Source organism: Rhinatrema bivittatum, chromosome 14 (genome assembly GCF_901001135.1).
Source record: "Rhinatrema bivittatum chromosome 14, aRhiBiv1.1, whole genome shotgun sequence".
In the NCBI taxonomy this organism is placed as follows: Eukaryota; Metazoa; Chordata; class Amphibia; order Gymnophiona; family Rhinatrematidae; genus Rhinatrema; species Rhinatrema bivittatum.
In genome coordinates, this window is record NC_042628.1 from 63,665,145 (window position 1) to 63,692,894 (window position 27,750).

Consider the following 27,750-nt stretch of genomic DNA (forward strand, 5'->3'; position numbering starts at 1 on the left):
GTGTTTCCTGTTGGCTGAGTACTTAATGGTTATCTGTTATTGATAACGTTTTTGCTAATATGTCCACAGTTGGCTTTTGAAGAGAATACTGGCAGGCTGATGTCACTGCAGGAGTATATATACTGTGATGTCAGCTTTTCTTCGTCTCCATCTGCTGGTAGAGTGCAAAACCCACTGGTTCTGGATTAATCTGGTTATCCGAAAGAAATTATCAGGTACATAGTAATTATTCATTATTGGCATGGTTAAAAGGTGAGGTGAACGAGGCTCTTTTAGCAAAAAAAAATCCTTAAAAAATTAGAAAGATCCATCTGAAGAAAATAGGAAAAAGCATAAGCATTGTCAAGTTAAATGTAAAACATTGATAAGACAGGCTAAGAGAGAATTTGAAATGAAGTTGGTCCTGCAAAAACTCATAAAAACTTTAAAAATATGTCTTATGCAGGAAACCTGTGAGGGAGTCGGTTGGACTGTTAGATGACCAAGAGGTTAAAGGGGCTGTTAGGGAAGATAAGGCCATTGCAGGAAGACTAAATGAGATCTTTGCTTCTATGTTTACTAATGAGGTTGTTGGGGAGATATTGGTTTCAGAGATGTTTTTCAAGGGTAATGAGTTAGATGAACTGAACAATATCACGGTGAACCTGGAAGATATAGTAGGCCAGACTGACAAACTAAAGGGTAGCAAATCACCTAGACCAGATGGTATGCACCCCAGGGTTCTGAAGGAACTAAAAAATGAAATTTCAGATCTATTAGATAAAATTTGTAATCATCCATTATACCTGAAGACTGGAGGGTGTCCAATGGAACCCCAATATTTAAAAAGGGCGCCAGGGGTGACCTGGTAAACTATAGACCAGTAAGCCTGCCTTCAGTGCTGGGAAAAATGGTGAAAACTATTCTAAAGATTAAAATCACAGAGCATATAGTAAGACATGGTTTAATGGAATACAGTTACCATGGATTTACCCAAGGGAAATCTTGCCTCACAAATCTGCTTCATTTTTTTGAAAGGATTAATAAACACGTGGATAAAGGTGAACCGGAAGATGTAGTGTATTTGGATTTTCTGAAAGCATTTGATAAAGTCCCTCATGAGAGGCTTCTAAGATAACTAAAAAGTCATGGGATAGGAGGCAATATCCTTTCATGGACTATAAACGGGTTAAAAGACAGGAAACAGTAGGATTAAATGGTCAATTTTCTCATTGTAAAACGGTAAACAGTGGAATGCTTCAGGGATCTGTACTTGGACCGGTGCTTTTCAATATATTTATAAATGATCTGAAAAGGAATTTGATGAGCGAGGTAATCAAATTTGCAGGTGATACAAAATTATTCAGAGTAGTTAAATCACAAGCATATTGTGATAAATTGCAGGAGGATGTTGTGAGACTGGAAGATTGAGCATCCAAATGGCAGATGAAATTTAATGTTAACAAGTGCAAGATGATGCATATAGGGAAATAACCCATGCTGTAGTTACACGATGTGAGGTTCTATATTAGGAGTTACCACGCTGGAAAAAGATCTAGGCAGTATAGTGCATAATACATTGAAAGCAGCTCAGTGTTCTGTGGCAGTCAAAAAACAAACAGAATGTTAGGTATTATTAGGAAGGGAATGGTGAGTAAAACAGAAAATGTCATAATGCCTCTGTATCACTCTATGGAGAGACCATACCTTGAGTACTGTGTACAATTCTGGTTGCCACATCTTAAAAAAGATACAGTTGCACTGGTCAAGGTACAGAGAAGGGTGATAAAATGATAAAGAGGATGCCTTTATCATTATGAGGAAAAGTTAAAGAGGTTAAGGCTGTTCAGCTTGGAGAAGGGACGACTGAGGGGAGATATGTTAGAGGTCTAAAAAATAATGAGAAGTCTACAACTGGTAAATGTGAATCAGTTATTTACTCTTTCGGATAATAAATAGACTAGGGGATCACTCCATGAAGTTAGCAAGTAGCACATTTAAAACAAATCGGAAAATTTGTTTTTCACTCAACGCACAAATCAATGCACAATTATGCTCTGGAATTTTTTGCCAGAGGGTATGGTTAGTGCATTCAGGGGTTGATGCAATACAGTGCACTCAGCAGAGCTAACGCGACCCCCTAATTATAATATAGCCCCTTGCGCGCGTTAAGAAAGCAGGTGCTGATCAGCGCCCACTTTCCACACTTTTTTTTGCATCGGCCCCTTAGTGTAGCTGGGTTTAAAAAAGATTTGATTAAGTTATTGGAGAAGTCCATTAACTGCTATTAATTAAGTTAACTTACAGAATAGCCACTGCTATTATTGGCATTAGTAACATGGGATCTATTTAATGTATTTCTCCTGAAGGCATGTGGTCTCTACTACATAGACCCAGTTTGGACCTTTAACAAGCAGATCCAGTCAAATTATACTGGAGAAGGAGAACAATTTTAGCAGATAAATAGGGAATGGTTATTTATCCTCTCAAATTCCACTAGTACTAGGGGACACTTCATAAAACTAGTAGGTAGCAGATTTAAAACACTTTGGAGAAAGTATTTTTTAACTCAACACACAATTAAGCTGTACAACTTGTTGCTGAAGGATGTGGTCAAGACATTTAGCATAGCTGAATTTAGTTTCGAGAGGTTCCTGAAGGAAAGTCCATAAACAATTATTAATGAGAGGGCCTCGAGGAAAGCCCCGATTATCCCTGGGAGAAAGAAACAAGATATTGGATCTATACTTTGGAACCTATTGGGTACTTGTGACCTGGATTGGCCACTATCAGAGACAGGATATTGGGCTTGATGGGCCTTTGGTCTGACCTAGCATAGCACTTATGTTCTCCATATGGCGAGAGGCCAAAAACTAGTTACAGGTACCCTAAAGCCAGACCCTGACCTCTTATATGAGCACAGAGCTGGACACCTGATAACATTTTCAAAGCCTATGTAAGACTTATACTACCTGAATCAATACTGAAAACATTTAAATTTAATACCAGTCAATGTAAGAACTGTATGAAAGAGATAAAACGGTGTTTACTTTAAGATTGTTTTGGGTGGAGTAAATTAAATTGCTGCATGTTGACATTTTAAGGCAGAGAGGTCAGATATAATTGTACTGAAGCATCTCAAAAGTCTTGTGTTTGAGCCACTGGATAGCAGCAATTTTTCTGGTGCACCACCAACATAAGCAGTCATCCTTTGCCCCTGGGAACAGGTTCTTCTGGGGGTGAGGAGGAAGGGGAGGATGAGGTGGAGGGGGAGGAAGAGGAAGTGGTGATAGTGGTGTCGAGCTCCTCCTCGATGGCGGTGTCAGTACTGGAACGATCTGTTAGAAGAGAAAGATGTGGCTGTTAACTCCCCAACTGGCACCAAGACTTAGCCAGCATTATGTAGATTCAGCAAGCAATTCAGAGACTGATTTCTGCAACTTAGCCAGTGCCCCTGGTCTTCTGCAATTCTTTGTCAAGGGCTACAAAATGTAGCACATGCTGTGGAATGGAGAAATTACTTACCTGATAATTTTGTTTTCCTTAGTGTAGATAGATGGACTCAGGACCAGTGGTTTATGCTTTCCTGCCAGCAGATGGAGAAAGCTGACATCATAGTATATATAGCCCTGCAGTGACCCCAACCTGCCACTACTCTCTTCAAACAGACTAGCAAAAAGCTTGATTAAAAACAGGTAACCAGAACTGTACTCAGCCAACCATAAACACTGAACTCAAATAAGATTCTAGGTACCTCAAGCTAGGGACTGGATGAACCAGTAATCCCTTGTAATCCAGAGCCCTACAAGAGGTCTTTAGACACACTCATGTGGCAGCTGAGGACAGGAAGCTAAGTCCATCTGTCTACACTAAGGAAAACAAAATTATCAGGTAAGTAATTTCTCCATTTCCTAGCGTGTACATAGATGGACCAGTGGGATGTACCAAATCTACTTCCCAACAGAGTGGGAGGCTGACCGTGGTCCAGTCAACACTGCTCGTGCAAAGACTGCATCATCCCGAGCCTGCACATCCAGTCAGTAAAACCTGAAAAAGTGTGTAAGGAGGTCCACATCGTAGCTCTGCAGATATCAACAGGAGACAACGAACTAACCTCCGCCCATTACAATGCCTGAGCCCTATTGGAATGAGCTCTAACCTGAGTAAGCGAACAGCTTTTCAGCATCCACATAAGCGGCCGTGACTACCTCCTCAATCCAAAGAGCTATGGTAGCCCGCGAAGCCAGAGCACCCTGCCTACTCCCACCATGGAGAATAATAGGCGATTTGTCTTTCGAAAAGGTTCAGAAACCTCCAGATACCCCACGACAAGCCGCTTGACATCCAAGGAGTGCAAGAGGCAATACTCCTCTGCATTCCTGACCTTATCCAGGGATGGCAAGGAGATGGTCTGATTCAAATGAAAGTCTGAGACTATCTTGGGCAAGAAGGATGGAACAGTATGCAGATGAAATGCCCCTGGAGTCACCCAAGGAACAGCTCCTGGCAAGACAAGGCCTGCAGCTCTGAAATCTGACACACTGAACATGTAGCCAGCAGGAACACAGTCTTCAAGGTCAACAACCATAAGGAAAGGATACGCAGTGGTCAGAACATAGGGCCTGCCAAAAAATCCAGCACCAACTTAAGACTCCACAGTGGAACCAGTAACCTCAAATGAGGCCAAAGATGCTTCACTCCCTTTAGTTCACCAACTGACGCACTTGAGACATCAATTTCTGGATCCAAACTTCCCAAATACTCCAACAACTGGGATGGCTGAAGATTGCTCTTGGCCAGGTTCACCACCCAACCAAGCTCCTGCAATAAGGAGATCACCTTGTGAGTCACCAGGTGGCTCTCTTCCTGAGACTTGGCTCGAATCAGCCAATCATCCAAATATGGGTGCACCAGGATCCCTTCTCTTCGCAAGGCCGCTGCTACTATCACCATAACCTTGGAAAATGTTTTGGGAACGGTGGCTAGACCAAAGGGCAGTGCCCAAAACTGATAATGGTGCTCCAACACCACAAATAGTAGAAAGCGTTGGTGTTCCAATCAGATGGGAATATGAAGGTAAGACTCTGACAGATCCAAGGTGGTCAGATATTCCCCCGACTGCACTGCCATTATCACCGAGCGTAAGGTTTCCATGTGAAAATGAATCACCTTCAAATGACGGTTGACCCTCTTGAGGTCCAGGATGGGAAAAGAAAGGAGCCCTCCTTCTTGGGCACAACAAAGTAAATGGAATATCGCCCCATACTTTGAGACATGGGCACTGGAACCACAGCCCTCAACCTGAAGAGCCTTTGAAGCATGAGCTCCACTGCCTATTTCTTCCATGGGGAGTGGCAAGGGGACACCGTGAACACATCCCGAGGAATACTGCGAAATTCCATTGCATAGCCTCATATCACCTCCAGAACCCCACTGGTCCGATGTGATCTTGACCCACCACCGATAAAAGAGAGAGAGACGTCCCCCTATCTCTTGTTCTGCAAGGTGGGTTGGAAAAGCTTCATTGGGAAGCTCGGGAAGGTCTGCCACCTGAGCCCGCTCCTCTTTTGGACTGTTGGGGATGAAAGCACTGAGACTTACCAAAAGGCCAAATCTGCTGAAAGGTCGACCTTCTATAGGGATGAAACCGTCTGAAACCCGGAGACGACCCCTCATACCAAAAGGGTGCTATAACTGCTTCTTATCCTCTGGCAACTGAGGAACCAGAGACTCTCCCCATTTACTGGCTAGTTTCTCCAACTCACTCCCAAACAAGAGCATGCCTTTAAAGGGCATCTTGGTAAGATTAGCTTTGGAGGCTGCGTCAGCTGACCAATTTCACAACCAGAGTTGACACCTGGCCGCTATCACCAAAGCCACTCCTCTGGCCAAGCTACTGACCAAATTATAGCCTGCGTCTGCTAAAAAGGTAGCAGCAGGCTCCATACCACTCTGGAACTCCCTCCAGACTCAACCACTTGAGAGATAAGCAGACAAGATCTCACCACTAGGGCGCAACAGGAAGCAATCTGTAAGTTCATCGCCACCACCTTAAAGGCTTGCTTAAGAATAGCCTTAGTCCTTATGTTCTACAGTTATATGTAAAGCCCCCTTCCGCTGTTGGGCAGTTCATCGTTTTATGTAAACCGGAGTGATTTGTAATTCCCACAAGAACTTCGGTATATAAAAATTAAAAATAAATAAATAAATAAATACCATGTACATCCTTCAAGGCTGCTCCTCTATGGGGATAGTTGTCCGCTTAGAGACAGCACATACCAGAGCATCCACTTTGGGAAAATGCAAATGCTCTCTCACAGTCGGATCCAGGAGGTACAGGCTTTCCAATGTCCAACATCCTTTAAAATTTGCACTGGGGTGTCCCATTCTAGATCAATCAATTCCTGAATAGCATCCATCACAGGGGAAAAACAAGAGGCTTTATGTAAGGAAACCAAAATGGGATTCTTCCTCGGCTCTGACAGGGACACCCAGCTGTTTCAAGGTCTGGGAAATCAGGGCTGGCAGTTCATCTGTTAAGAAAAAACTGCAACATGGTTTGATACGGTTCCAGTCCTAGAGGAATTTCCCCACCTTCCAGATAATAGGATTAATCCCATCATCACTGCTATCCAGATTCCTGTCGGGAACACCCGTAGGGAGCCGAGGTGAGCTTCGGTACTTAAGCATAGGACTGGAAGAGGGAGGAGCCACTGGCTGAGGGTCCAACTTGCAGGGGGGGGGGGGGAAGCAGAGGACTGCGCCTGAAGAGAGGCATGTAAGCCTTGAAAAAATTCCACCATGAAAAAGCAGCCAGGTCCAGACCAAACCCAGAAGAAACTGGAGCTGGACCCACAGAACTGCTCTCAGCAGCAAAAGAGCCAGTCAAGGGAGAACCAAGATTTGGCATCTTCCCAGTCAAGGCTGTGACCAACCCATCATCAGAATGGGAAGAGCCAGGCTTAGTAAAATCCGAGGAAGACAACTTTCCCTGAGCGTCTGAGCAGTGCTGACACAGGTTAGAAGCCAGGTCAGGCTGAGAATCCCTAATAAGACAGGCAACACAAATAGGAAGATGCTTAGGATTCTTGTTGACCAGCACCATCATGGTGGTAAACATACATCTCAACGGCTCGCGCTCAAAAGGGGAATGCGCACAAAAAATAAGCACCTAGAAAAAAGTGCAACAAGGCGCACGCACATCTTGTGCGCCAAGCTAAGCATGTGAACAGTGAAAAATTTGTGCATATTAAAAGCACATTTAAAAACCGAGCGCACAATGTATATGCAGAGCCGATACACTACGCACACAGACGGCCTGTAAAGGGCAGCAGAGCGTGAAAAATGCCGCCATGGCCTACCATGTGGCATGCAAGAAAAAAGCCTAAGTGTGGGCCCTGGCCCACCAGGGGCCGCTCAACCCACCAGGCTGCCCAGTTCCCTAACCCCAACAGGAGCGGGAACAAATGTTAGCATGGCATGGCACGGCAAGCACAGAGACTGAAGGAAGTCCTGAAACCCCTCTGTCTCTGAATTAAGTAAAACTTTTTTTTTTTTTTTAAACCTTACCTGAGCTCAGCGCTTACCGGTTGAGTACAGAGACAGTCTCTGGCTGCGGGGGGAGAGAGCATCTGCCGTCACTGCCATGCTTGGCCTCCTGTACCCGCTGCCTTTCAGCTGAACTAGCAGCTAAGTCCATGCCGGGAAACCCAGCTACCAGACCAAGGAACACCTCTGGGGGACCACAGAAATCACCTACAGAATTCTCAACTGGGGGAGGAACCTTTAGGTATCACTGCAGGAGAGCGGGCCTATTTCCTGAATTTAGAATTTCAAATTTCTCCCTCAAAAAGCTCGAAGCAATCCCCATAGGGAGATATACGTCCACCATCTGCTGGAATCAGAGAATATTGGCAGGCTGGGGGCTACTGCAGGGCTATATATACTGTGACGTCAGCTTGCTCTGTCTCCATCTGCTGGCAGGGGAGCATAAACCCACTAGTCCTGAGTCCACTTGTCTACATGCTAGGAAATTCCATGTTTCCAGTGAAATCAGAGCAACCAGAAGCTAGGTCCAGGGGGCAGGGGTGGGGCCTGGGTATAGACTATCTTCACTGAGCTGATCAGGTCAGCAGGAGGAGAACAGTGGCATTGAATTGGGCCACAGCATTTTCCTCTTGTCTCACCTGGATCTAACTCCCATTGTGAACCATGTAGCACTACAGAGTTCCATGTGGTTCAAATTACAAGTTGACAGAAGAGGATAATGTGGCTCGAGCCATCACTGTTGTTCTTCTCGGCCTCCTGCTGGCCAGTCCATATTGTTACCGGGAGAACTGGCAGGGAAAGGAGGAAAAACCAAAGAGAATCACCAGGTGGGTGGGAGGTAACAGAGTGGGGTGTCTTGACAGGGGGTGATGTGGAGGGAGGATGAGAGAGGAGATAAGAGATAGGCAGGGAGTAGGAGGAATAGGGCATAGGTAGGGGAAGTGAGGTGGGGTGTGAGAGATTGCGTGGGCAGTGGGACTGGGGGTGTGTGTGAGAGAGAGGGGATCAACATGGGAAAGGCTGCTGGGGATAAATTTATGTAGTGAGAGGTCAATGATACTGGAGGAGGACATGAGAAGGGGAATCCGTGGTGGGGGCATGGACATATGTATATGCATATAAGAACAAGGAAGAAGTGATGGAAGGGATCCCTTTACCTCTTTCTTTCTTCATTCCAAATCCTTCCCTCTCACTCTTCATTTCTGGATCCCCATTTTCTTTCCTTTGTCCTCTTTATCCTCCCCCTTCTACATTGATCTCTGTCTTTCCTACCTTTTTTCTGTCCATTTCCAATACTCCTCTCCCTCCATCCTTGAGATCCCAGAACGATTCCTTTTCCCCTCACCCAAACACTCTTTAAAAATAATAAAACTAAAACTAAATTACCCATACATATAAGGAAGGTTGGAAAACTACTTTAGTTTTATCAAGTCAAATAAAATTTATATTTAATATGCAAATTGATACAACTGTGCCACTGAATTTCAGAAACTGCCACAGGAAATTGAAAGCTGTGACTTTAGCAGGAGAACTCTATATAGTTGAAATCTCTAGCAAAATGATTATCTTCATGGACCAGGGGTGCCAAACACCTTTTAATGAGGGGCCGAAATTTTATATTAATCTACTTGAAGATGGCTGAGCCAGGATGGGAGGCCCTTTCAAAGCTCCAATCAAGGAGTGATGGGGCATTAGGCACCAGCCAAAAGTTTTTAGAATCCATGGGAAAACTCCACACCCTGGCCCTAATTTTATTTTTTTACATTTTTACTAATTTTTGTTTTATTTTGCTCATCTTCACTTAACTCCATCTCTCACCATTCTGACTCACCACTACTTTTCCCCGGAACTGGAGCTGATGGCGGTAGCAGCAGCCTTTCTGGCTGGGCCTCTACCACAACAGAAGCAGCTCCTCACCTATGCCAGCCACAAGCTACTGCGCTGCTTGCATGGAAATTTGATATTAGGGAGCCTGGCCTGGGTTCTGATGTTGAAGGTGTGTGTCCTTTCCATGAGATGCCACAGGTGGGCAAGTGAGTGCTTGCTCAGTTATTCCCAGATGAAAGAACCACTCCTGCTGGGCTCCACTGTTGCCTGCATGTGCAGGGTAGTTGTGGTAGGACATTGGGCTGGTAGGCTGGATGAAGGACTGCTATAGGCCATATGTTTGACACTGCTAACATAGCTAGCCACTCTTCTGTGGGTTGAAAGATAAAAGCTCGTATGGACCAGTGCCTCCAAATTATTATTGAGAGAGAGAGAGAGTGATAGATAACAAAAAAAATGGCAGTAAAAAAAATGACAAGTAGTATATAGAAAAATAGAAATGACAGCAGAAGAAGACCAAACAGCCCATCCACTCTGCCCAGCAAGCTTTCACATTTTTTTTTCTCTCACATACTTATCTGTTTCTCTTGGCTCTTAGTAACCTTTTTTTATTCTATTTACCTTCCACCCCAGCCATTAATGTAGAGAGCAGTGTTGGAACTGTATCTAAGTGAAATAGCTTAATTAGTTAGGGGTATTAACCACCGCAATAAGCAAGCTACACCCATGCACATCTGTTTATTCAGACTGGGGCGGATTTTCAGAGCCCTGCTCGCGTAAATCCGCCCAAAACCGGGCGGATTTACGCGAGCAGGGCCCTGCGCGCCGGGAAGCCTATTTTACATAGGCCTCCCGGCGCGCGCAGAGCCCCGGGACTCGCGTAAGTCCCGGGGTTCTCGGAGGGGGGCGTGTTGGGGGGCGGGCCCGGTCGTCGCGGCGTTTCGGGGGCGTGTCGGCAGCGTTTTGGGGGCGGGTACGGGGGCGTGGCTACGGCCCGGGGGCGTGGTCGCGCCCTCCGTACCCGCCCCCAGGTCGCGGCCCGGCGCGCAGGAGGCCCGCTGGCGCGCGGGGATTTACGCCTCCCTCCGGGAGGCGTAAATCCCCCGACAAAGGTAAGGGGGGGGTTTAGACAGGGCCGGGCGGGTGGGTTAGGTAGGGGAAGGGAGGGTAAGGTGAGGGGAGGGCAAAGGAAAGTTCCCTCCGAGGCTGCTCCGATTTCGGAGCGGCCTTGGAGGGAACGGGGGGAGGCAGCGCGGCTCGGCGCGCGCAGGCTATACAAAATCGATAGCCTTGCGCGCGCCGATCCAGGATTTTAGTGGATACGCGCGGCTCCGCGCGTATCTACTAAAATCCAGCGTACTTTTGCTTGAGTCTGATGCGCAAGCAAAAGTAGGCTGATCGCGCTTCTTTTAAAATCTACCCCACTATGTAATTCAGTCCTTGGTGATTGTTGCCTGAATATAGATCCACCTTTCTTCATTCCCCCCTGCCGTTGAAGCAGAAAGCCATGCTAGCTATGCATTGAAAGTGAAGTATCAGTCTTGCTCCCCTGCCGTTGAAGCAGAGGGCTATGCTGGATATGCGTGAAGTGTCAAACTTCCTCCCCTGCCGTTGAAGCAGAGAGCTATGCTGGATATGCTAAATTGTAAGAAATGCTAAATTGGATATGCTAAATTGTAAGAAATAAAAAAAAATGTCCCCAAAAATGGTTAGAAACAAATATTTAGAAGTACTATATGATAAAAGATAATCAAAAAGCTTTTCTGCAGAAATGTACATGGTATAAAGTTGGGAGGAAAAGCCAGTTCATAACTTACTACCACAAAGTAGCAAGCAAACATTCAGGTCTGTCACACTCAATGCTAGCAGACCTCAGATAAATGTAATCAATACTGGCAAAAAAACCCACATTGTAATAGAATAATCTATGTTTTCAAAGAAAAAATACAAAAATGTAATGTATATATGGGATAGTCCTAAATCACTTCAGAGATTCACCTTTCTCATAAAACAATAAAAAAGCAAGTGTGCCTTTTTGCAGCACAACATAACCAAATGAAAATGCCCAACCACTAGTGTAGAAAATATGCCTTTTTGCAGCTCAGTATAATGTAAACAAGTGACTATACCCAACTGAAGGCCTTTGTTTCGCCATCAAAAAATGGCTTCCTCAAGGGAATCAAAAGATACTGGCTGTTCAAAAGCAGGGTACCTGTTTAAACGGTACATCCTTGCATTAGCTTGCCAAAATAAGATGAAGTATGGCCACCAAATGAGGTTCATTCTCTCCCACATAGGGCCTGGTGATGGATGGTTGGAACTCCTTGAAACGATATTACAAGATCAGTTTCCCTGATGGCTTCTGACAAGGTTGTCAGAAGAAAAAGTTGTCAACACTCAACTCTCCGACTACATTGAAGAAAATAAAATCCTATTCCCTTCACAATACGGATTTCGCAAATCATTGAGCACAGAGTCCCTCCTCATCTCTATGTCTGACTTCATCTTAATGGGCCTTGACAAAGGCCAATCCTTCCTCCTGATTCTACTAGACCTATCAGCTGCCTTTGATACGGTCAACCATTACACTCTCATTTCCATTCTGGCTTCTATAGGCATCTCAAGCACCGCACTCTCATGGTTTAAATCTTTTCTTTCCAACAGAGGCTTCAAGGTTAAGATACAGGACAAAGAATCTTCAAGAATGGACGCTCCCATAGGAGTCCCTCAGGGCTCCTCCCTGTCACCTACCCTCTTTAACATCTATCTCTTACCAATTTGCCAACTCCTCTCCAACCTCAACCTCAAACATTTCCTTTACGCTGACTACATCCAGATCGTGATTCCCATTAAAGAGTCTTACACAAAAACACTGAATCACTGGGAAAACTGTCTCTTCGAAATTAAACGCCTCCTATCTAACCTAAACCTAGTACTAAACTCCTCTAAAACAGAACTACTATTCATCTCCTCAGATAACAACAACTCCATCTCTAATCTTCCAACCACCCCCACTACTACACATGTGAAAGATCTAGGAGTGTTAATAGACAACCGGATGAACCTTAAAGCTTCCATCAACAGAACCACCAAAGATTGTTTCTATAAACTTCAAGTTCTGAAAAGAATTAGACCACTCTTCCACACTCAAGATTTCAGAACCATCCTTCAAGCTGTCATTTTCTCTAAGATCGACTACTGTAACTCTATCCTTCTGGGCCTACCCTCCTCCTACACTAAACCCCTACAGATGTTACAAAACGCTACGGCAAGATTACTGACAAATTCCAGGAGGAAGGACCATATTACTCCAATCCTAAAAGATCTCCATTGGTTGCCGATTCATTTTAGAATCCTCTACAAATCTCTTTCCATAATACATAAAACCATTCATCAACACTCCCCACTCGACTTACAAGTCCCTTTCCAAAAGTATAACTCCTCCAGACCAACCAGAGACGCACTCAGAGGATCCCTCCAAGTACCCCCAGCCAAAACTACTAAACACATCACTCTAAGAGATCGGGCCTTCTCAACAGCCGGCCCCCTTTTATGGAACTCCATCCCACCAGACCTCAGACAAGAACCCAGCCTCCCAATCTTCAGGAAAAGACTTAAGACCTGGCTGTTCAAAAAAGCATTCCCGGACACTGATTAACCCTTGCAGCCTGTTGAACTACCTCCCATTGTAAAAATGTTAATTTAATGTAAATATCTTTATCTAATGTTATCCTCTCCCTTTCTTCTCTACTCCCAGTTCTAGTACCTTGTTATTTGTAACTGCTTCCTCCTCACTAATAGGTTACTCATTTGTTCTTTGTACACCCCTGTTCTATGTAAACCGGCATGATGTGATTGTATCATGAATGCCGGTATATAAAAATTTTAAATAAATAAAATAAATAAATAAGGTGCCATTGACTTATTTTATTTTACCCTCTAGTTTTCTCAGGTACAAACTTAGGCCTGGATTTATCAAAATGCACTAAATATTGCATGAGTAGGAGAAGTTTATTGCAAAGCATGCTATCTTAGGATAGGTACAATTTTTAAGCTGCTGGAGAACCAGCCTATCTATGAGGGCCCTCCTGAGAGAGAGAGAGAGAGAGAGAGAGAGAGAGAGAGTAGCTACAATGCCCTCATACTACGTAAGTATTTATACCTCTATATGAGGCCTACCTAGTCACTCGAGGTGAGGTTTAGGTATTAGTGTAGGGGTTAGAGGCCTCTTTGACATTCAAAGAGAGATGTACAAACAGAACAGTGCTCTCTTGTGAAGATTTGATGACCCTCGCAATGAGGAAAGACGAGATTTGTGAAATGTTCTCTCAACCTAGCTTGATGGATTCTCTACCTGGGTAACATCAAACTAGGTTGAGAGAACATTGCACAAATCTCATCTTTGTGTGAGTTTCCTCACTCAAAAGGTCATCAAATCTTCATAAGAGAGCACTGTTCTATTTATGTCTCACTTTGAATGTTAAAGTGGCCCCCTAACCCCTACACTAATACCTACACCTCACCTCGAGTGACTAGGTAGGCCTCATATAGAGGTATAAATACTTACCTAGTATGAGGGCATTATGGCTAGTCTCTCTCTCTCTTCCCCCCCCCCCCCCCCCCCCACTGGTTGTAGGAGGGCCCTGATAGCTACACTGGCTCTCCAGGAGCTGCATGGGTTAAAGGTGTTTTTTGCATGCAAAAACACCATATAGCACTTTGATAAATAACCCCCTTAGATTGTAAGCCCTCACTAGTGCAAGAGACATATCTAAATAAGATTCCAACTCCTGTCCTGACAGCTGATCATTTACAGGCCGCAATGCTCCTTTTATGTTTACTGAGATATACTTGTTTATTAAATAGTCGCCACTAGGTAAGGCACCTAGCCCGGATGGGTTGCCCTGGGAATTCTATAAGATATTGCTTGATCATATTTGTCTTCCCTTGGAGAGAATGTATGAAATTCTATTGCAACAAGGAAAACTGCCTACGGAGACAAATACGGCAACTATTGTAATTTTGCCTAAACCAGGTAGGTATCAGACGCTGACCAATTCATACAGGCCAATTTTCTTATTAAATTATGATGTAAATCTTACTGGCAAAACTGTTGGCAGATAGATTGTCTAAGCATTCAATAGGGTCAATTGGAGTTATCTGTTTGCAGCCCTGGGGAAATATAGGTTTCAGGATTGCTTTCTATTCATATATTATACAAAAGTCCTCGAGCGAGAATACTGGTCAATGGAGCTCTCTCAGAAGCAATTACCTTGCAACGGGGTACTCGACAAGGATGCCCACTCTCCCCGCTTCTTTTTTGTGTTATCTTTAGACCCTTTCATATGCACTGTACCCATGGATTAGAAAATTCCTGGGGTTTCCATAGGGAGCCACACTTTTAAAGTTCGCGCCTTTGCTGATGACTTGCTTTTTCATATTGGTAACCCACAACGGTATCTCTCATCCTTATTGCAGACAGTTTCTCTTTATGGTACTATAGCGAGTTTGAAATTAAACTTAGATAAATCTGATGCTATGGCCATAGGCAGCTGGGGGAGGGGGGGGGGGTGCAGGATTGAGAGGACAGAGCACCAGCTGAAATACCTAGGTATTTGGATACCGGCGGATCATTCCTCCTTACATAGTATTAATTTTGCTAAGCTACAGAATGCAACAGAAACTAGTCTGCGAAAGTGGACGTCTCTAAGTTTATCCCGGGGGGGGGGGGGGGGTGTCGGGTCGGATTGAACTGTATAAAATGACCATTTTCTATAAATGGCTTTATGCACTTAGGCGTTGATTTTAAAAGGTTTGCGTGGCTCCCGGTGTGTGCACGTTATAAAATATGATATCCACAAGCACATGCATACCCGATTTTATAATCGGCACGCGCGTGTACGGGCAGGTGTCATGTAAGGGGGGGGGGGGTGGGGGTTTAAAAAATACGTGCAGTGACACAGGTAGGTCTTTCTCAGTTCCCTCCCAGTCCACTCCAATTAAGGAGAGAACTGGGAGAGAACTTCCCTAACCCTATCCTTCCTCCCTCTTCTCCTCTCCTCCGCAACCCCCCTGGCCCACCCAGATCACGCCCCCAGCCCACCCATTTCTTTGGGCCCAGCACTTCAGTGCGTAAAAGGGGTTATGTGCATGGCTGGGCCCTTTCTAAAATGTGCACGGCATGCACATCACCCGGCCATATGCATAACCCCCCAATCTTATGTGCACCGAGATTTTAAAATTTGGGTTTAAGAGTTGTACCTCTTCTTCTCACTGGGAAGGACATTCACAAACTTCATGGGGAACTATGAACGTATTTGTGGAGGGGGAAGAAGCCTAGGATACACCTAGCACAATTGATTGCTACTGGCAAGCAAGGCAGGGTGGGTTTACCTGATATTTGATTATAAATTATGGAGCCAACCTTTGCCATATAAGTGATTGGATTATGGCCAGGTATACAAAATCGTGAAAAGACTTGAACAAGTTAATGTAAATTGGTTATTTACTCTCTCAGATAATAGGACCAGGGGGCACTCCATGAAGTTAGCAAACAGCTGATTTAAAACAAATCGATGAAAATTCTTTTTCACTCAGCGCACAGTTAAGCTCTGGAATTCACTGCCAGAGGATGTGGTTACAGCAGTCAATGTAACTGGGTTTAAAAAAGGTTTGGATAAATTCCTAGAGGAAAAATCCATAAACTGCTATTAATTAATAAGCAATAGTAGCTTAAGATCTATTTAATGTTTGGGTACTTGCCAGGTACTTGTGACTTGAATTGGCCACTGTTGGAAACAGGATGCTGGGCCTGATGGACCCTTGGTCTGACCCTGTATGGCATATCTTATGTTCTTATGTTAAGGAGAAATAAGGAAAATAAATTCGCCCCACTCTCCTGCAGTAAGACCAAACAGTCCCTCCTCCAGTTGAGAATTCCTGAGGTGATTTCCAGGGTTCATCAGATGAGCACCTTGGTCTGGTAGCTGGTTTTTCGGCCAGCGTGGACTTAGCTGTTAAGCTGCTGAAAGGCAGCAGGTGCAGGAAGCTGAGTGCAGTAGTGATGGCAAATGCCCTCTCCCACCATAGCCAGAGAGCCAGGTAAGGTTGAGCTCAGGTAAATTTAAATCAAAAAGAAAAGAAAAAGAAATACAGAGATAGAGAAGGAGAGTTTTTTTTTGCTGTAGGGCTTCCTCCTTCTCCTGGTCTCTGTGCTCAGCACACTGTTCCGACATTCGTACCGCTCTGTGGGAGGTCAAGGGACGTGGGCAGCCTGGTGGGTTGAGCAGCCTCTCTAAGTTAGGCCCCGCTCTGAGGCTTTTTTGCTGTGCACCACATGGTAGGCCTCAATGCATTTCGCACGCTTTCTTTAGGTTGCCCTTTACTGGATTGTCTGGCTGTGCATCCAAATTGTGTGTCCAGTTTTTGGACACTTAGGCAGGCCTAGTAGTATGTGCGTCCAAGTTAAGGCATCGCTTAAGTGGCCATCCGCTTACCTGTATGCACCAGTTGAGCGCTGCGATGCGCTTGATTTTTTTATGGCGCCTATTCTAGGAACACCTAAGTCTTGGATGCCTAGGTGTGAGACACTAGGTGTTGGAAGCCTGGGTTGGATGCCTAGAATTTTTGGACACCTAAAAAAATAAAAATTAAAAAAAAAAGCTAGATGCACGCTTCCAGACATCGTTCAGCATGCTACGGGCCTAATGGCGCCTATATCTAAGAAATCTAAGCACCTTTCTCTTTGCACTGCCTGTCATATTCGGGAATCTCAACCAGGAGTGCCCGCTGACTTGTGCCAGTGCTGTTTGGAGGGTCAGGGAGAATTATTTTCCTCTGATTTCATTAAGCCTGGTTCTTCCCAGCCACATGTGGGTCTGGGTAAAGTTTTTCAGTTCTGCACCTGATTTTGGAACTCCCTTAACTGGTTCTTCGGCAGGGGAAGGCAGCTCAGTGAGCATGCCTTAGGTACCTCCTAGTCTGGATACTTCTACATTTCCATGGGAAGAATGTTTCCAGGGATTGCAATCCTTTCTTCAGGCACAGTCCTCAGACCCATCTAATGCTCCCAGGGTAGAGTAGCAAGTGTAAAACTTGCCTGGCCAATTGGTAAGCGCTGGGGTACTCGTAGAGCAGTAATGGAACTACCCGATAAGAGATCTAGATGGCATGGATAATGATGCGGATCCTAACTCTCTTGAGGATGGTGAAATTCCTCCATGATTAGAACCATATGCTAGGGTTCTTCCATAGAACCCTGCCAGCTCTGATTTCCCAGACCTTAAAAATGCTGAGTGTACCTGGAGCAGATTCCATGTCTGAGCCATAGAAGAATCCCATTTTGGTTTCTCTGCATAAAGCCTTTTGTTTTTTGTCTGTGATGGAGGCCATTCAAAAATTGATTGATCTTGAGTGGAGTGACCTAGAGGCTAATTTCAAAGAGGTCAGGCTTTGGAAGGCCTGTCCCTCTGGATCTGGTGATGAGAGAGTGTTTACATTTTCTGAAGGTGGATGCACTTGTAAGTGTAGTCTCCAAGCAGATGATCATCCCCATGGAGGAAGGAGCGGCCTTGAAGGATGTACACGATAGGCGGATTGAATCTATCCTTAAGCAGGCATTTGAAGCAGTGGCAATGACTTTGCAAATAGCTTCTTGTTGTTCCCTGGTGGCTCACTCTTGTTTACTTCTCTCTCAAGAGGTTGATGACACTGGGGTGAATTCCAGGGAAGTTATGGAATCAGCAGTTACCTTCTTGGCAGATGCAAGCTGTGATTTAGTCCACACCTCAGCCAGAAGGGTGGCTTTGGTAATAGAGGCCAGGTGTCATTAATGGCTGAGAAATTGTCGGACGATGCAACCTCCAAGACTATCCTCACGAAATTGCCCTTTAAAGGCTTGCAGTTATTTGGGAGTGAGTTGGAAAAACTGGTCAATAAGTGGGGCAAATCACCAGTTCCTTGATTACTGGAGGATAAGAAGCAGTCACCATGCTCCTTTAGCAAGAGAGGTTGTGCTAGGGCATTCAAGCATTTTCAACCCTATAGAGGAGTGACCTTTCCTCCTAGGGGATGCAAAAGCTCCCCTAGGAGGAAAGGCTGAAGAGGTTAGGGCTGTTCAGCTTAGAGAAGAGATGGCTGAGGGGGGATATGATAGAGGTCTTTAAGATCATGAGAGGTCTGGAACGAGTAGTTGTAAATCGGTTATTTACACTTTCGGATAATAGAAGGACTAGGGGGCATTCCATGAACATAAGAAATTGCCATGTTGGGTCAGACCAAGGGTCCATCAAGCCCAGCATCCTGTTTCCAACAGAGGTCAAAACCAGGCCACAAGAACCTGACAAACACCCAAACACTAAGAAGATCCCATGCTACTGATGCTAGCAATAGCACTGGCTATTTTCTAAGTCAACTTGATTAATAGCAGGTAATGGACTTGTCCTCCAAGAACTTATCCAAACCTTTTTTGAACCCAGCTACACTAACTGCTTAACCACATCCTCTGGCAACAAATTCCAGAGCTTTATTGTGCGCTGAGTGAAAAATAATTTTCTCTGATTAGTCTTAAATGTGCTTCTTGCTAACTTCATGGAATGCCCCCTAGTCCTTCTATTATTCGAAAGTGTAAATAACCGAGTCACATCTACTCGTTCAAGACCTCTCATGATCTTAAAGACCTCTATCATATCCCCACTCAGCCGTCTCTTCTCCAAGTTGAACAGCCCTAACCTCTTCAGCTTTTCCTCATAGGAGAGCTGTTCCATCCCCTTTATCATTTTGGTTGCCTTGCTCTGTAACTTCTCCATCGCAACTATATCTTTTTTGAGATGCGGCGACCAGAATTGTACACAGTATTCAAGGCGCGGTCTCACCATGGAGCGATACAGAGGCATTATGACATTTTCCGTTCTATTAACCATTCCCTTCCTAATAATTCTTAACATTCTAATTTCTTTTTTGACTGCTGCAGCACACTGAGCTGATGATTTTAAAGTATTATCCACTATGATGCCTAGATCTTTTTCCTGGGTGGTAGCTCCTAATATGGAACCTAACATCGTGTAACTACAGCAAGGGTTATTTTTCCCTATATGCAACACCTTGCACTTGTCCACATTAAATTTCATCTGTCATTTGGATGCCCAATCTTCCAGTCTTGCAAGGTCCTCCTGTAATGTATCACAGTCTGCTTTTGATTTAACTACTCTGAATAATTTTGTATCATTCGCAAATTTGATAACCTCACTCACAGAAACATAGAAATGACGGCAGAAGAAGACCAAACGGCCCATCCAGTCTACCCAGCAAGTTTTGCACTTTTTTTTTTCTCATTCTTATCTGTAACTCTTGGCTCTTCGTAACCTTTTGCTTCTATTTCCCTTCCACCCCCACCATTAATGTAGAGAGCAGTGTTGGAACTGCCTCTAAGTGAAATATCTAGCTTAATTAGTTAGGGGTAGTAACCGCCACAATAAGCAAGCTATACCCATGCTTATTTGTTTACCCAGACTAAATAATTCAGACCTTGTTGGTTGTTGTCTGTATATAGATCTACTTTTCTTCATTCCCCCTGCCGTTGAAGCAGAGAGTTATGCTGAATATGCATTGAAAGTGAAGTATTTATTTATTTATTTTTATCTGACTTTCTCCCCTGCCGTTGAAGCAGAGAGCTATGCTAATATGTGTGAAGTATCAGTCTTTCTCTCCTGCCATAGAAGCAGAGAGTTATGCTGGATATGCATTGAAAGTGAACTATGAGACATTCTCCCCTACCATTGAAGCAGAGAGCTATGCTGGATATGCATTGAAAGTGAAGTACCAGGCTTATTTGGTTTGGGGCAGTAACCGCCATAACAAGCAAGCTACTCCCTGCTTTTTTTGTGAATGCAAATCTTTTTCCACATTTCCTCTTGCCGTTGAAGCTTAGAGCAATGTTGGAGTCACATTAACCATGTGTATGTTTATTGAATAAGGGTATTATCTCCAGGCAGTAGCTGTCATTCCCGTGAGCCACCCACTCTTCATTCACGTCCTCTAGATTTTATGGATCCACGGTGTTTATCCCACGCCCCTTTAAGGTCCTTCACAGATATGGTCTTCACCACTTCTTCCGGAAGGGCATTCCAGGCATCCACCACCCTCTCTGTGAAGAAATACTTCCTGACATTGGTTCTGAGTCGTATTCCTTTCCAGATCATTTCTATATATATATATTGAAAAGCATCTGTCCAAGTACAGATCCCTGAGGCACTCCACTGTTTACCCTTTTCCACTGAGAAAATTGACCATTTCATCCTACACTCTGTTTCCTGTCTTTTAACCAGTTTGTAATCACGAAAGAACATCGTCTCCTATCCCATGACTTTTTAATTTTCGTAGAAGCCTCTCATGAGGGACTTTGTCAAACGCCTTCTGAAAATCCAAATACACTACATCTACCGGTTCACCTTTATCCATATGTTTATTAACCCCTTCAAAAAAATGAAGCAGATTGGTTAGGCAAGACCTCTCTTGGGTAAATCCATGTTGACTGTGTCCCATTAAATCATGTCTTTCTATATGCGCTACGATTTTGATCTTGAGAATAGTTTTCACTATTTTTCCCAGCACTGAAGTCAGGCTCACTGGTCTATAGTTACCCGGATCGCCTCTGGAGCCTTTTTTAAATATTGGGGTTACATTGGCCACCCTCCAGTCTTCAGGTACAATGGATGATTTTAATGATAGGTTACAAATTTTAACTAATAGATCAGAAATTTCATTTTTGAGTTCCTTCAGAATCCTAGGATGCATACCATCCAGTCCAGGTGATTTGCTACTCTTTAGTTTGTCAATCTGGCCTACTACATCTTATTTATTTATTTATTTAGAATTTTTCTATACCGACATTCATGCATAGGCATATCATACTAGTTTACATCGAACCAAGTTATAGTTACATCGAACAGTAGATACAGTGAACAATTGATACAAATATAAATAAGTGTATAAAATATAAGAAATATATATATATAAATAAAATAGAATAAATAAAATAAAATAAAATCTTCCAGGTTCACAGTGATTTCGTTCAGTTCGTCTGACTCATCACCCCTGAAAACCATCTCTGGAACTGGTATCTCCCCAACATCCTCATTAGTAAACACGGAGGCAAAGAATTCATTTAGTCTTTCTGCAATGGCATTATCTTCCCTAAGAGCCCCTTTAACCCCTCTGTCATCTAATGGTCCAACCGACTCCCTCACAGGTTTCTTGCTTTGGATATATTTTAAAAAGTTTTTATGAGTTTTTGCCTCTATGGCCAACTTCATTTCCAATTCTCTCTTCGCCTGTCTTATCAATATTTTACGCTTACCTTGACAATGCTTATGTTTTATCCTATTTTCTTCAGATTGATCCTTCTTCCAATTTTTGAAGGATGTTTTTTTGGCTAAAATAGCCTCTTTCACCTCACCTTTTAACCATGGCGGTAATTGTTTTGCCTTCCTTCCACCTTTCTTAATACGCGGAATACATATGGACTGTGCCTCTAGGATTGTATTTTTAAACAATGTCCAAGCCTGTTGAACACTTTTAACCTTTGCAGCTGCACCTTTCAGTTTTTTTCTAACTATTTTCCTCATTTTATCAAAGTTTCCCTTTTTAAAATTTTGTGTTAGAGCTGCAGATTTACTTATTGTCCCCCTTCCAGTTATTAGTTTAAATTTGATCATGTTATGATCTCTGTTGCCAAGTGGCCCCACCACCGTTACTTCTCTCACCAAATCTTGCGTTCCATTAAGAATTAAATCTAAAATAGCTCCCTCTCTTGTTGGTTCCTGAACCAATTACTCCATGAAGCAATCATTTATTACATCCAGGAACTTTATGTCTCTAGCAAGTCCTGATGTTACATTTACCCAGTCAATATTGGGGTATTTGAAATCTGGTGCAAGCTAAAACTTATCACCACTACGAGTTTCAAATAATGTCCTTTTATTATTCCAGACACGTTAGAAGTAACAGGAAACTTAAAATGGCAACTCCGTATGTCATAACAACAATTCTCAGTAGTCCCCCGACACGGTCCCGTGTTTCGCTAGGCTGCATCGGGAGGGACCAAAGATAAAGTTTTTATCTGAAATTACAAAGCATGTATACATAAATAAATAGATGGAGAAACAGGCTACATACCCTCTAAGCATATTTTAACATATCATTCACATACCTGTAACAACGTTACCCGGAGCGCGAGCGCCCTCACAGGTGACAGATATTTAAAGGAGGAAAAATGGCGCGAACATGGGTAGTCTCACGAGATCTGTCAAAGATCCGATCAGCTGGCAATCAACAGATACAGTCACTCAGTCAAACAAGAACCATTCAATGTCCTTATTCAAACCTTTAGGGGAAACAGTATTCAAGGTAAAAATCCATCTCTGTTCCCTCCTCCCGAGTATCTCGGGGAAATCACCACCCCGAGATGGGCGATGAACCACCTCTATTACTGTGAAGGAGAGATCAGAGATCTACTTTATGTAGGCAAGACTACCAGGATGCTTAAAACTAGAATAATAGAACATTGCTCTAATATTTGTTCCTCGAGGATGGACGAGCCCCTGGTGGCTCACTGGTCCCACCACGGCCATGCCATCTCTGATCTCGCGAGACTACCCATGTTCGCACCTTTTTTCCTCCTTTAAATATCTGTCACCTGTGAGGGTGATGTACCAGTGGTTGGGGACGGCGGTGAGACGATAGGCAGGCAGGCAGGCAGTCAGGGCAGGCAGCAGACGAATTGAAATCCAGGGATGATCTAAGTCAGGAACCAGGAGAGCAAACCAAGGGAACGAGGAGCTGGAAGGAAGCAGGGGTGGAACCGAGGTGTGGAGAGTAGCAGGAGCCAGAACTGGAGTGGGAACAGGAGCACAGCGCGAGGAGAAGGAGCATGAACAGGATCAGGAACTGGAACTGAGCAGGAACAAATCAACTAGCACTCAAGGGAGCAGGACCTTTTACTGACATCATAATTCTGAGCTGCGGAGACTTCCTTACCGCTGGCCCTTTAAATGAGGGAAAATGGCACGTGTGCCTGGGAGGACCCTGGACAGCGGCGGTATGTCAGGAGGCAAGGGCAAGGCAGAAGCAGGCCACGTCTGCCGAGTCGACGTCAGGGACTGAGGCCAGCTGCGGACGGAGCCAGAGCGAGCCTTCTGGCCCCCAAGGTGAGGGGGATCGGGTGCGTGAGTCAGCGACTGGGACGCCTACCATCTGGATTATTTGATTCGGCTCCATCTGCCGATGGAGGTCTCCTCACAACTGCAATGGTGGGTACAGCCAGATCATCTAAGGAAGGTGATTTCCCTGGCACCACCGGACTGGTTAGTACTGACGACGGATGAGAACCCCAACCAATTAAGCTCTGGAATTCATTGCAAGAGGATGTGGTTATGGCAGTTAGCATAGCTGGGTTTAAAAAAGGTTTGGACAAGCCCTGGAGGAGATGTCCATAAGCTGCTATTAGTCATGTTGACTTATGAAATAAATTACTGCTTATACCAGCATTAGTAGCATCGGATCAATTTAATGTTTAGGTACTTGCCAGGTACTTGTATCCTGGATTGGCCACTGTTGGAAACATGATGCTGGCTTTATGTTTCATCCAGAATTGCAAATTCAAATGGTCTGAAGCTGGTTCCTGAAAGTTTTAATATTCTGCACAAATTGTAGCTTCTTAGATAGAATGTTCTGCAATTGTGATCCAATTGTTGTGATTCTGCCCTTATGGATAGCCTCTTACCTTCTCTCAGCCTGCCCCATGGCCTGGAGGCCACAGTCCCTGGTCTTCCTTTCGGCTGGATCCGCTCCTCAGTCTGCTCTCTGCGGCTTGAGAGCTGTCGACAACGCTGGGCCTGTTCCTCGGCTCTGCCCTGCTCTTCGGCGTTAGCAGCAGCATGGCCACTGGCCATGGTCCTGCACAACTTCCTGCTTCCTGTTCCTAAGGCACGAGCCGCACCTCTTCACAAGATTTAAAGGGCCCGCGGCCGGATATGCCCCGGGCCCCACCTGCTGACTGTTTCCTATCTCACCCTATAAAAGGGCTTCTCCAACACTTCTGCCTTGCCTTGCATTGGAGTTACTTGCTCCTGGAAGTGTCGACTTCCAGCACTCCATCAGGTCTTCGTTCTTCGTTGGAGCTCCATGTCTCATCTGCTTCCTGTGTTTGTGGCTTCCTGATGTTCCATGTCTTAATGTCCTGAGGTTCCTAGTCCAGGCTTCCTGATGTTCCACTTCCTGATGTTTCCGAGGTTCCGCCCCCCTTCACTCATTTCGAGTCCTCCTAATCTTCCAGCTTCTCTGGTTCTCCAGATGACACCTTGCCTCGTCATTGGAGTCTCGTCTCATATGGATTCCCTTCCTGCGCTTCCGAGTCCTCTTGACCCTTCAGCTCCTGTGGATCTCCAGATGACCCTTTGCCTCGTCATTGGAGTCTCGTCTCAGCTGGATTCCCTTCCTGCGCTTGTCCCGATCTCTGCATGGTCCGTGACCAGACTCTTTAGGTTGTGTAGGGCGTGCAGTGGGACAGTGTGGTCCGTGACCAGTCCATTGGGTCTGCCCGTGTAGGTAGGCTGTGTAGGGCACCCTGAGAGATAGTGCCAATGTTTGAACCTTCACAGCTTCTCGTTTCGTTCAAGAGTCTTCCAAATTCCTCGTCTCTTCGAGAGTCTTCCAAGATCTTCATCCACTTCCATAGTCTTCTCATCCATGTCTTGAGTCATAGAAACATAGAAACATAGAAATGACGGCAGAAGAAGACCAAACGGCCCATCCAGTCTGCCCAGCAAGCTTCACATTTTTTTCTCATACTTATCTGTTTCTCTTTGCTCTTTGGTTCTATTTCTCTTCCACCCCCACCATTAATGTAGAGAGCAGTGATGGAGCTGCAACCAAGTGAAATATCAAGCTTGATTAGTTAGGGGTAGTAGGGGTAGTAACCGCCGCAATAAGCAAGCTACACCCATGTTTATTTGTTTTACCCAGACTGTGTTATTCAGCCCTTATTGGTTGTTTTTCTTCTCCCCTGCCGTTGAAGCAGGGAGCTATGCTGGATATGCGTGTAGTATCAGTTTTTCTTCTCCCCTGCCGTTGAAGCAGAGAGCTATGCTGGATATGTGTGAAGTATCAGTTTTTCTTCTCCCCTGCGGTTGAAGCAGGATATGCATTGAAAGTGAAGTATCAGGCTTATTTGGTTTGGGGTAGTAACCGCCATAACAAGCCAGCTACTCCCCGCTTTGTGAGTGCGAATCCTTTTTTCTTCTCCCCTGCCGTTGAAGCAGAGAGCTATGCTGGATATGCGTGAAGTATCAGTTTTTCTTCTCCCCTGCCGTTGAAGCAGAGAGCTATGCTGGATATGCGTGAAGTATCAGTTTTTCTTCTCCCCTGCCGTTGAAGCAGAGAGCTATGCGTGAAGTATCAGTTTTTCTTCTCCCCTGCCGTTGAAGCAGAGAGCTATGCTGGATATGCATTGAAAGTGAAGTATCAGGCTTATTTGGTTTGGGGTAGTAACCGCCGTAACAAGCCAGCTACTCCCCACTTTGTGAGTGCGAATCCTTTTTTCCACATTTCCTCTTGCTGTTGTAGCTTAGAGTGATGTTGGAGTCACAGTAACCACGTGTATGTTTATTGAATAAGGGTATTATCTCCAGGCAGTAGTCGTCATTCTGGCGAGCCACCCACTCTTTATTGACGGCCTCTTGATTTTATGGATCCACAGTGTTTATCCCACGCCCCTTTGAAGTCCTTCACAGTTCTGGTCTTCACCACTTCCTTCGGAAGGGCATTCCAGGCATCCACCACCCTCTCCGTGAAGAAATACTTCCTGACATTGGTTCTGAATCTTCCTCCCTGGAGCTTCAAATCGTGACCCCTGGTTCTGCTGATTTTTTTCCTATGGAAAAGGTTTGTCGTTGTCATTGGATCATTAAAACCTTTCAAGTATCTGAAAGTCTGTATCATATCACCTCTGCTCCTCCTTTCCTCCAGGGTGTACATATTTAGATTCTTCAATCTCTCCTCATAAGTCATTTGATGAAGACCTTCCACCTTTTTGGTCACCCTTCTCTGGACCGCCTCCATCTTGTCTCTGTCTCTTCGGAGATACGGTCTCCAGAACTGAACACAATACTCCAGGTGAGGTCTCACCAAGGACCTGTACAAGGGGATAATCACTTCCCTTTTCTTACTAGATATTCCTCTCTCTATGCAGCCCAGCATTCTTCTGGCTTTAGCTATCGCCTTGTCACATTGTTTCGCCGACTTCAGATCATTAGACACCATCACCCCAAGGTCTCTCTCCTGCTCCGTGCACATCAGCCTTTCTCCCCCCATCGAATACAGTTCATTTGGATTTCCACTCCCCATATGCATGACTTTGCACTTCTTGGCATTGAATGTCAGCTGCCATGTCTTCGAGTCTTCTGTGTTACAAGGCCTCCGTCTGCCCTCATCTTCAGTCCAGCCTGCTGCTTCTTGCCGATACCTAGCGGCAGGTCTGAAAGGGCTGGGAACGGTTGGAGGACTGTTCAAATGCCAACATAATGTTGTTGGTCTTCCAGAAGCATGCAGGTCTGGCAGAGGGTCAGACTTTGTCTTCGCCCATGCTGGGACATGCCTCGCCAGCCCTTGGTGCTGTCTTGGATTCGTCTGGAGTTGTGCTGAGGTCCAAGGGCACACAATCCCCTCAAGATGTGATCGCTTTCCTAGTGGTCCCTAACATAACAGAATGCAAGGCCATGTGTCCGGTGAACGTGTTCCTGTGATGGACTTGCCTTGTTCTTGGAATTTTGCTTCAGAGTCTCCGTCTTTGTTCCTGGACTTGTATTTGAACCCAAAAATTTTTTTGGGTTCAGGACTTTTCCCACGACCTGCTGGAGGCGACAGCTGTCTGGATTCCATGACCTGCAGGAGGTGCCTGCATCCAGACATTTTTCCCACCATTTTTCCAGGTTGGGGTTTTTACGACCTGCAGGAGGCGCCTGCACCCACCTGGTTTGCTGGTTCCGGTTTCCCACCCTGGGTCCCTCCCAGGTCTTTCCTGAAGTTTCTTGTGCTTTTCTTCTGGTTTCTTGTACTTTTTGTATGTTTTTGTGCTGTTTTCTTGTCTCGTTTGTGCTGTTTTCTTGTCTGTGTTGTTTTCCGCTTGTTGCTGTCTTTGTTTCTTGTTTGTGTTCCTTGGTGCTGTTTTCTGTTTGTGCTGTTTTCCTCTTGTTTTTGCTTGTTTGTGTTTTTTCTGCTTGTTTGTGCTGTTTTGATTGCTTGTCGCTTGTTTGTGCTGGGAATGGTCGGAGGACTGTTCAAATACCAACATAATGTTGTTGGTCTTCCAGAAGCATGCAGGTCTGGCAGAGGGTCAGACTT

General features: G+C 44.8%; 1 protein-coding gene across 2 annotated transcripts in view; it reads right to left on the bottom strand.

Annotated features, from left to right (window-relative positions):
* Positions 1-3,007: 3,007 nt before the first annotated feature.
* The window catches only part of LOC115076251 (sialic acid-binding Ig-like lectin 12), a 248,706-nt gene continuing 223,963 nt past the window's right edge, over positions 3,008-27,750 (bottom strand). For both annotated transcript variants that reach the window (XM_029577489.1, XM_029577488.1), the window contains one exon: positions 3,008-3,317. In XM_029577489.1, the coding sequence (XP_029433349.1) occupies positions 3,184-3,317 (134 nt within the window). In that variant the 3' untranslated portion in view covers positions 3,008-3,183. The remainder of the gene's footprint in view (positions 3,318-27,750) is intronic.